This window comes from Octopus bimaculoides, chromosome 20 (genome assembly GCF_001194135.2).
Source record: "Octopus bimaculoides isolate UCB-OBI-ISO-001 chromosome 20, ASM119413v2, whole genome shotgun sequence".
NCBI lineage: Eukaryota > Metazoa > Mollusca > Cephalopoda > Octopoda > Octopodidae > Octopus > Octopus bimaculoides.
In genome coordinates, this window is record NC_069000.1 from 16,060,115 (window position 1) to 16,071,660 (window position 11,546).

At 33.7% G+C, this 11,546-nt stretch overlaps 2 protein-coding genes across 4 annotated transcripts in view; one reads left to right on the plus strand and one right to left on the minus strand.

Annotated features, from left to right (window-relative positions):
* Nucleotides 1-11,546, minus strand: part of LOC128250265 (uncharacterized) — a 119,166-nt gene that overhangs the window by 34,082 nt on the left and 73,538 nt on the right. The window lies entirely within an intron of this gene.
* LOC128250269 (uncharacterized) overlaps nucleotides 971-11,546 on the plus strand; it is an 84,635-nt gene continuing 74,059 nt past the window's right edge. The window contains exons 1-3 of one of the 3 annotated variants that reach the window (XM_052975010.1): nucleotides 971-1,324; nucleotides 4,364-4,435; nucleotides 7,971-8,291. In XM_052975010.1, the coding sequence (XP_052830970.1) occupies nucleotides 1,315-1,324; nucleotides 4,364-4,435; nucleotides 7,971-8,291 (403 nt within the window). In that variant the 5' untranslated portion in view covers nucleotides 971-1,314. The remainder of the gene's footprint in view (nucleotides 1,325-4,363; nucleotides 4,436-7,970; nucleotides 8,292-11,546) is intronic. The other 2 variants (XR_008266305.1, XM_052975011.1) reach the window with 2 other exon arrangements.

An 11,546-nucleotide genomic window follows, 5' to 3' on the forward strand; every position in this document is an offset into this window, starting at 1 on the left:
ATATATATATATATACACGCGCGCGCGTACACACACACTCCCACATACACGAGCATATATATATATATTTAAACACATAAGAGAAATCCATTCATGGGATTCCTTACGCTAGAAAGAACAGCTAGGTTCTAGAACCACAAAATTAGAGATAAAATCCCGAAAGGAACGTAATGAAAAAATAAAATCTTTTACCATCTAGTTTCCTAGATGGTAAAAGTTTTCATTTTTTCACCGGTGATAAGGTGTTTTTAAGAGTGTACAGAAATGGAAAAGAAGGTCGGGAAAACGACAAAATAATAAAACAGGTCGTTAAAATGACGTACATGGTGAAAGGTTCGAAATGGGAACATAAAAGACATAAATCAGCTGAAAAGAAGGTTTTCTGACAAAAGGGTTACGAGGGAAGTACCCATGGAAGTCCTCTACGATATTTTTAATGTGACAACTCTACAAGAAATCGCCTAATCAAGGCATAACAGTACAAGAAAAAGAAAGCATACAAAATTGTTGGAGGTAGTTCCAAAACGAAAAAAATATTGAGTTTCAAATGGAAGAAAATCTGAAAAAGAGTAACGTGGTGGAGAAAAAAATATTCACTTCCACCAGAAGTCAATCTAAAAAGGGGAGATGTGATAAACATTAACACACACCTGTGTAGACTCGTCGGATTGTTATAGCGTTAATCACGTCAAAGGGCGTTTTTGAAACTTGTGTTTTGCTAACAGAGAAAAAAATAGTACGTGTTGTGATGATATTGATATATATGTCCACTTCGTTAAATTATATATCCGAACGTTTTAAGGATATAAAAGTACATTACATATGTTTGATCATTATTAACAAATTCTTTGTGAAGGTTTTTTAGCATGAAACTGCAGAACCTTCTTTCCCGGAGTACGACAGACTACAATTCTCATTCACTCATTCATTTTTTTCAATGCCATTGCTCTCCATACTATTATCATTTTCTTCGCCATCGAAATATAACTGCGATTATATATTTCTCTGATTTATATGTTTCTCTAATTTGTTTTTTTAATTTAGATTCTATAAATGACACCAGCTGAAGGTATTGAAATTGGGATGACATGTGGTGTATAATTCTTTTGGCTTCAAACTGCAAGTTAGAATCGTGCATGTACAATACGCCATGCAGGACAATATATGTAAAAACCATTAATAATTATCCAAGGTTTCGAGAATGATTTACCTTCTGATGATGTGAGCTATATTACGTGTTGGAAACCAAATCCCACTTACGAAGCAGTAGCAGCTTGTTCATGTAAAGCTTACAAACGAACTTCAACAAGGAAGATGCTTAAAAGTAAGTGTTATCAGGCTTACAGTTATTCAGCTACATTACTATTAATTTTCAGTAGTTTTATTTCTATTGCGTATTTCTACAGCACTGTCGAGATCAAATTTGTAGATTTTGGTTTGTGCCATATTTTGCACATGCCAAAGTCCTTTGGTTTTCCGTTTCATATTATAATGGAAAAATAATCTATGTACTGTGTAAAGTACCTAGGTGTTCTTTTTCCTGTAGAATGGAATAGACATTGGGATAATTGATGTAGAAAGACAAAAAAAAAATAAATTAATAATTAGTCAAAATTAAACAAATTTATAACAAGAACAATTTATTGCATAAATGATGCAATTTGTGTCGCTATATATATCTTCTCGTCATTCTACGACTATCAGTTACGACTATTCTAAGATTCGCAGATGACATCTAATAAAACCGAGGCAGTTTTTCTGTTTTTCCAGTACAAATAAAGACTGAACTCCTTCTTTAGTACAGTCGACATATAGAATTGATTTTAGTCAAAATATTCGGTTGTCACCGCTTTTTTAAATCTTTATTTAGCAGTGACTGAAATTAATTATTTATAGAATTATTTATTCTGACAAGAAAGGGTTTAAGTTTTGATTATAATATCTTGAATTGCTATAAGAACTTTACTATGACCTACATCACTACTAAGTTTTCTGCAAGTAAGCGTCCCTGAGTATTTTCTGTATGTTGATTGAATTGGAGTTTGGCTTAGGTTTTTGATATCTCTTTTTAAATCACTCCTAAGACATCTTATTATAGCGATTGTTTCTGTTTTAATCTCTTATATTCTAGGTGTCACTTATTTCATTTCTTTATATTTGGAACACTTCTCCATTTAGTTTAGAAATGAATTATCACTTCTTGGGACTAGTATTTTTTGTCAAAAAGCAGTTTCTTTCCTGGTACCCTTTGAAAATATCACGGTCCATTAACGTTGATCTCCAGGGCTATGTGAACTGACACGTTCAGGCTGAAATTGCACGTCATAACAGAGACAGCATAGCAATGGTTTTGGCTTATTGTCATCTTGTACTCCCCTTGCCGCTAGTGAAATGGTATGTGCCGGCTGTCTCAGCAACTGGTTGATCTTCATAGCGGAACAAACAGGACAAAAAGATTACAAATATAGCGATTCTCACCTTGAAACTAATTATCAGCGCGATCGGATGAACAATAGTGGAGTTATGAGCGCACAAACAGACAGACATACAGAACGAATTTTATATATTAAGATTAACACAGAGATATACGTAAATTTTGCAACTATAAAATTGTGGAATTATAAATATAATTCGTAAAGAACAAAAGAAGGCTAAAATAAATTGCTTAAAAATATGAACAGAAAGAAAACACTGTTTTCTATCTTCAAAGTAGCTAACAATAAGAAAATGCATAACAATGGCTCAGTTATTAGGTAGGTGTGAATAAAAAGGAGCTTAAACAACGGAAATTGTAGAAAAAAGCAGAACGGTTAAAAGGATGATCAGCAAGTGATCCCACTACAGAAAGTGGGAATAGATAAAGAAAAGTGAGGACTGTCGAAATTTTGATTGCGGCACAGAATAAAAGCTTTCTTAAATTGAAATTACTAAAATCATAAAATGAAACAAAATGCATTAAATACCTGCGGTATATATGGATATTGGTGAGAGAATAATTTAAATATAGTCGCAAGTAAACACACATTTAACAAAGACTGAATACAAGAGACGTGATAAACTTGGAACTTTCATTTACTGGAAATTATATTAACTTTATATAATCCTTTCTATATTAGCCACAAGGCCTGAAATTTTGGTGTGGGAGTGGCTAGTCGATTACATCTTAAATGGTACTTATTTCATCGACCCCGAAAGGATAAGAGGTAAAGTCGACCTAGGTGGAATTTTAACTCAGAACGTAAAAGGACAAAACACTGCAAAGCGTTTCTTGACCGACGTGCTAACGATTGTGCCAGCTCGCTGTCTTTTTGATTTTATATGATTTTTTCTACAAAAGGTGGGAAATTTGGTGGGAGGGGACAAGTCGATTACATCAACTGCAGTGTTTCACTGGTACTTAATTTACCGAAACAATAAATGACAAAATTAACCTCGGTGGAATTTGAACTCAGAATGTAGTGACGTGCGAAATACCGCAAAGCAATTTCGCCCAGGGTGCTAACAATTCTCTTAGCTCACTGCCTTATTGCCTTTATATAATACAAACAAAAATGAGGTAGTTTAAACTACATCAGAAAAAAAGCCTTTGCAAGTTGTATATATCATTGTGTTAAGATTCGTTATCAATCAATTATTCTTATTGAGAAGAAACTGTCAAAAGTAACCAGCCCATAGAATCACTAAACATATCCACTGCTTAACACCATCCAAGTTAACCCTCTTCACCTTTACAGCTGACATGAAAACCTACGCAAAAAAAAGAGAAAAAAATTGATTGCTATGAAAATGCGTAAAATTTTGGAGTTAATAATCTTAATCTTTAGTTACAGCTTCTCATTCAAACTACATAATAGGCAGAATTGTCGGATTAAGATAGTAGGGTGTTTTGAGGGAGATTTGGCTGCTATTTCTAACAGGTCTAGCTACCATGTAGAGGTTTCCTTATTGGCTCATACATATATATATATAAAATCGAAATAAAATACTAAAAGTAACAATCGTCAAAAACAAAAGCCAAGGTCCATGCAGTGTCATGGGCCAAAAAAATTTCCAACTTCTTGCTTAATGCGTGCCCAGAGCAGAGTGTTAGGTAATAATCCTATTATGCACCGCTGCGCACATCAGAGGTAGCCGATATGAAATGAAATATGGTGACTGCTCTTTATTGTTGGGGGAGAATAGACACATCCGGTTTGTAGTTGTTATGAAAAAGATGATGGGTTAAGAGTTTTATGCCCCTTGGTACCAAATCATCACACTCGATTATTCACGCTTCTATATTTTCTCTCAAGTTTTCTTATTCTTTTGCTGTTTTAACCATCATTTTTACCTGAATCATACATGTCTTTTGGTCATATTTCAGGTACTGGAAAATGCGTTTTAATGTCAACGATGTTGTCAGCTTTAATTTCACTGTTAATGGATAACAGGGAGTGTAAGTTACGATTAAAGAAAATATTTTCTTTTCGGCTACAACACCAAATCTTCCTCTCTTCATTATTTGCTATGGTTTTTGTATTTTTGTACCACCCAAATAAACGTTTAGACACAGACACGCACGCTCGCGCGCGCAAAATTCTTTATGGTTGCCTACACATGCATACATATAGAGGTACAACATTGACTTTCTTGACATTAATGGTCCGCAAACGTCTCATAAAGATACTCTCAAGGAAAAATAACCAAATGAAGTTTATTTCTCAACGTATTCCCTCTTGCAGTCCATACACTTCTTCCATCGGTGTTGCAGTGCTTGGATTGTATTCGTGAAGAAGCTTTCATACAACAGGAGATATGAGGTCGTCCAAACTGCGATGCTCGTACCTAGCCTAGTCATTGTGAAAAATATTCTCAACGCTCCCATGGAATATTCTGTTAGCATTGCCTATTTGATTTATAGTCAATCGCCTGTCATCCATCATCATGTGGTGAATACTATCAACGTTTTCTTTGGTTGAGGCGGTTGCAGAACGTTCAGGTATTGGTTCATCTTCAAAAAACTCCCTTCCCTTTCTAAATTCAGTTGCCCACTTTTGTATTGTTGATAAACCTGGAGCGTCATCCAATAATTTGGTAACCATGTCAGCAGAAATGTCCTTGGGGTTTGAACCCCATTTCTGCAAGTACTTAATAAAGAGGGGATGTTAAAGTTTGTCCATCTTCAAGAGAAATCGCTACCAGTTAGTTCTGAAATATTCTATGAACAATCAGACGTCAGTTTACCTGGAACGTGACAATTCAGCTATTAAAAAAGATAGCTGAAATTAATGAAAAGATTTCAGAGATTTGAGAATTAATGTAAAGATTTGACAGTCGGCCTATGAACTTTCCAGCCGACTTTCGTATCTCATTTAATCATTTAAATAAATTTAATATTTTCTTTACTAAATGTATGTTGTCAGAACTGACAATCTCTGATTTGGAAAAACAATGAGTAATCGAGAATGGTTTTGGAACTGAAAAATCTCGGTCAGGTCGTCGTGTGGATAAGGCCGTATGTTGTAAAGTACGTAACATTCAGTCAGTCTATTACACAACCTTGATGCATGCCGTCTTATGAAATCGGCTTCAGATCCCGCATTCATCTAACCGAAAAAGTGTGGCAAGCTGAAGCAAATGTCGGCTGCTTTCAGATAGGAAAACGTTTAGCCCTATCTCAAGTTTTAGGGTTTAGGGTTAGAGTTTGGATTTTAGTTTTAGTGTTAGGGTTAGTATTTAAGATTATGATTTGGATTTAAGGCTTAGGGTTCGGGCTAGGTTTAGGGATAAGTTTTAGGATTAGGTTTTAGAGTTAAGTTTAGTGTTTATAGAGTTTTTCAAAATACCATTGTAAATGTTAATTAGTTGTTTCCTTTCCTTTCTATATTCTTTCTTTTTGCCTTAATTGTTTTGTAAACTTTTCATTATTAATTTATTTAAAAATGTCTATTTGTAATTTTCCTTGCGTCACGTGTCGAAAACAAAATAACAAAATACAAGATACTTTTCATATCACTGTTACGACGTTGTTTAGAATTTCGGTCATTGAACGTCCTCCAAAAGTTGCTTCTATTTTCTCGTAACTGCCATAGAAAATACATCTGTGTAGAAATTCTGAATGAAATTGTGTATTTCTTACAGAAACGACTGTAGATAGGTTTCTTTTAAAAACAGCCGGAACACTGTCTCTGCCTCTCCATTCACATCCATCCTGAAAGTGATTGTAATAGTGATTGCCATTCTTGGAAATGCGTGCCTCAAGGAGATATACTTTCGGTGTAACTTGCCCGCTATTTTTAAAGTAATGCATTAGTCACTTTGTCCGTTTGGAATACGGACGTTTGCAAAACTGTCTAAAATAATCTAAACCGAAGCTATTAAAACTGTGGAAGAAAGCGAGGGGTTGGGAAAAGTGGTAATGAGAAATCAAAGAGGCAAAGAGAAAGAGAATGAATTGTCCAGAAAATGCTGGAATGAAAGAAAAAGTGACTAAGAACTAAAAGATTATTGACGGTGAGACCAAGGGCGTGAATACAATACAAGAAAAAGAAGAGGTAGAGGTCAGAGAATGGAAATTGTATATATGTACGAATATCACACTATCGACCAGGTATCAGATATTGTTATACACCACTGGACGGAATCCGCTTCCAATTCTGTCTTAATTGTGTCATTTTTTTCCAACTTCAACCCGTATTTTCCATTTTTAATGGAATATTTAAAGTATAGTAATTTACAGCGACAGAAAGTCTTTCTTTTCAAATTTGAATGAATTTTAAAATGGTTTTTTCGAATTACGTCGCTTTTCTTGTAAAGTTGCATGTCTTGGCACCAATTACCGACGTAAGCTGAGGTGTGAGTTTACTTATGTCACACCTCCAGCACGTCGCAAATGGCCAAGTTGGTAATATTTTAACGGAATATCCTATACTTCATTTTCCCTCACAGAATCTTCACTAATTGCTGATGTATCTAAAACTAACTTCTTATAGTTGGCTTGATATTTTATTTTCACTGCAATTCATTCCTCTTTTCTCTTTCATTAATTTATTCTTCCTTTCTCCTTCCTCAGTTTTAATATATTAATTTATTCATTTATTTTCCCTTATTTTTTATTTTACTTTCGACCACTAAGTTTTCCTTTTTCTTAGTCTGCACTCTTGTATTTTTCTCATTTAGCTCCAGTTTCATACTATTTTCTCGATGCTATAAGGGATCGCTATCGTTTGTTTTATTTTCGTGTATATATGCTGATTTCGGTTTTGTTCATATTTGTTCTCCTTTTCATTTATCTTTTGTTGAATGCTTTCTTCTTGTTCGTTTTCTACTGTTCTCCTCAATCTCATTGGCTTTGTGCCAACCCCTTCATTTCATCTGTCTTGTATTTGATGTTCCTCAGACCTTATACTTGAATGTCTTCCGCTATGTTGTGTGTTGCTTGCACATAGTTTTTTTTTCTTACTTCATTACTGTTTTCTATCACCTCATTTGGCTTGGGCTGTCGTTCACGCTTTGATTGTTATTTTCAATATAAGAGCGCATGGCCTAGTTGTCAAGGTATCGTAGTCACGATCGTGAGATCATGATATCCATTTCTCGACTGTGTGGTGCATTGTTTTCTTGGGCAAATCATATCTTCTCACGTTGCTCTTCCATCACTTCGATACCCGACGTGTGGTACACCTATTCAGACACCATCGATTTGATGAATGGAGTTTGTTAATGTACAACATATACTTCTGATCACTTTAACAAATTATTTTGCAGGGTGTTCAGCAATAAATTGCTGAACCTTCTTTCTCGGCCTACGAGAGCCTACCACCATTCATTCATTCATTCATTCATTCATTCATTCATTCATTCATTCATTCATTTTCATTTTATTCAATGCCATGACTCTCCATATTATTATCTTCTACGCTATTGTTCTATAGCTGCAATTATATATTTCTCTGATTTACATGTCGCCCGTATTTTTTATTTATTTATAGCTATTTATGTTGTAGAAATGACACCAGCCGAGGGTATTGAAGTTGGAAAGACAATTAATATATCAATAACATGCTTGCTTGTGTTAAAGAATCTTCTTGACTTCAAACTTCAACAAAACGGAAATACAGTCGTACATATACAATATTCCCGTATCATCCACGGATACAGAAAATTAAATACTAGCAACGGTTTCGACTGTGATTTACCTGTTGCTAATATAGATTATATTACCTGTTGGAAACATAAACCCACTTGCAATGATGTAGCAGCTTACTCATGTAAAACATTCAACGCAGTTTCAAAAAAGAAGGTTTTTAAAGGTTGGTGTTACCCGGCTTTTGCACTTATTCAGCCCCAGAAATATTCATTTTCAGTAGCTGTATTTATTTTGTGAATTTCTAATGCACTGCTGAGCGCAGATCTGCAGATTTTGACACGTGCAATATTTTGCACATTCCAAAATCCTTTGGTTTTCTGTTCTATATTGAATAAAAATACTCTGTCCATGGTGTACAATACCTAGTTGTTCTATTCTCTGTAGAATGAAGTAGCAGTTAGGATAATTGATGTAGAAGGACAAATATTTTAAATTAATGTTAAACAACTTAATGTTAAAAACAATTCATTATGTGAATGACTAAATTAAGTTAACTTTTTTATAATTTTCCAGTCACGGTTAGATTATGTTTTAAGATTTAGGAATAAGATTAAAGCATATCCTCGGTAGTCTCCATATAGCTGCTAAATATAAGATTCTCTCCCTGTTACTTTTCATTTTTGATGAATTATAATTAACTAAATTTCTGAGATCCACCCACCTGTTTCTGACCAAAGTCAGTAATTTACAAAAAGATTGTTGTAATCAATAAAGGTACAACTTTAAAAATAATATTTCTTGGGTTATAGCAAGCAGTTGACTATTAACTTTTCATCCAGCTATATATCTGATCATCATTTCCATGACTATCAGATTTAGCCTAAGATTCACAAATCAAGTCTAATAAAACCGAAACAGTTTTGGCGATTTTCCAGTAAAACTAAAGACTATATTCTGGCTTTACTACAGTCCCTATTTAATATTGGGTTGTCTCTCTTTTTTGTTTTATGTAGCAGTGACTGAAATTAATAATTTATCCTGACAAGAAAGTGTTTTATTTTTAATTATGATTTATTGTGTCTTGAATTTCCATAAGAAGTTTGCTATCACCCATTACTACTAAGTTTTCTTAAGCGTCCCTGGGTATTTTCTGTACGGCGTGTAAATTGGAATTTGGCTTATATTTTGATGTTTCTTTTAAAATCATTCCCAAGAGATCTATTATTATAGGGATCATTTCTGTTTTCCTTTCCGTCATTCTAGGTATCTTTTTGTTTCCCAATTTTTTGATATTTGGATAATTTTTACATTTCGTTTAGAAATAAATCAGCACTTGTTAGGACTAGTATTTTGGTAAAAAAAAAGTAATTCATTTCCTACTAGCCTTGGAAAATTTATGGTCGATGACATTGATTTCCACGAGTCAGTGGACTGACAAATCCCAGTCTGTTGTTACTTGCAGAGGTTTTTATTCAGATGTAAGTCTAAATTACCGCCATTTATGTTTGTATTATATAAAGCCAATTTAATTTCCAAGCAATTTGAAACAACCAACTTTGTCACGTCTATTGTATCCATTCTTTGTTAAATATGGTTAACCAGTGACCATATGTAATGTTTCTCTTACCAATATGCATATATTCCGCAGATATTTAATGCATTCTGTTTCATTACATGAGTTTAGTGGTTTCGAGTTAGGAAATCTTTGATTCTGTGCCGCACACAAAAGTCCAATAGTGCTAGTTTTCGATTATATTTTTCAACCATTCAGCAGATTTTTAAAAATCTATTTTCACGTCCTACAGTACTGTCATGCATTCACCATAATTTTAACTGTCTAGTAGCATGATCTTTGTTTTTTACACAATCACCGTTGTTTATGCCCCTTTGTATTCACATTTTATCAAACAAATCAGCCGCTGTGACGTATTTTCTAACTATTTGCTACTTTGAAGACAGAGAACGGTGTTTTCTTTCTGATCATGTCTTTAAGCTATATATATTTGCTTTATATTCTTCCTTATTAGTTATATTTCTAATTCCATTGTGCATATTTTATAAGAGTTTTATAGTTTCATAATGACCATATATCTCTGTGTTAGAGGGAGAGATAATCTTTCTTGTCAGATTTCAAATTTGGGGTGGTGTATTTTTAATGCAGTATAGATTTCATTTTTCTTATTTCCTCTCTCAAGTCTTGATATTTCATCTTGCGTCCAGTGGAGAATATTATAACTAAAGCTAATTGCCTGATACTTTTTAAAAATATTTAGCTCGTCTGTTAAATTATTATACTTGTATTGCTAAGATTAGGTTGAAATTTTATTTGACGATAGCATAGAATTAGACCTCAGAAAGCGAAAACAAAAATGAACGTCACACATGGATGCTACAATGACAAACACAGCAGTAATAACAATGAAGAACAATACCCGCTGCAAAATCACTACAAAATAGTGAAGTTGCTTGCTACCGTCGTTGTCAAAATTCTGAGAACTCAAAGAGGTGCCAACCTACCAAAACTAACATCAACACAGCATGAACACAATTGCACACATAAGCCAAATTACATCATTTCCTTTTGTTTTGCATTAAAAGATGACGAGAAGTAGGAGTACATCGAAGTATGGCAAACAATCATCAAAGTAATTACCATAGCATCACTGAGAAAAAAGAAAAGGAAAGTAGACCAAATGCCAAAAGAAAATAACTCAAAATTCTCTGTGACTTAATCAACCAACACAACTATCATAAAAAAATACCAACTATAAAACATACAGCATATCCTAAAACCATAAGTACGTTGATCTCAACCCTGATTATATCACCCTCAAAGCATCCAGGAAATCATCTGTTATGAGTGATTAATAGAATATCAGATATGTTTTATTGCATAATATTTTGCTGCTGCAAAAGCTGACACAAAGCTAACTTGAAGTGCTGAATCTCTGAGAATACATCAATGACGTATATTTCTCATTTGGAGATTCTACAGGATTCACTATACAATGTTAGTAGGCAAGCAGTTGATAATAGTGTTAAACTTGGCTATTGATGAATTTGACATTTTCAACGTTACATAGCGATTTACATTGTTTTGATTGTCATGGCTTTGAAAAGTGTTGATGATTAAAGAGTTTTCCACAATAATTTTGTTTGTTAACAAACAGAACGAATGTGTAAATCAATACGGATCGTCAACAGCTTGTATGTATCTGTAACCATGAAACATTACTTACAAATAATTCAATGAAAGTTGCTGAAATGATTAACGTGGATGAGAAACAATTACACATTGTAAACAATACTAGGTTTATAAAACAGACAAGTAATTATTGCTGAAGAGAACTTTACTTATATATATATTCTTACTTATCTGTTCCCACTCTTCTACTTATGCTTGTTTATTCTCTCTCCTACTTATTTTCCTCCCCTTTCTATCAGCCACCTCTTCTATATATATATATATACATATATA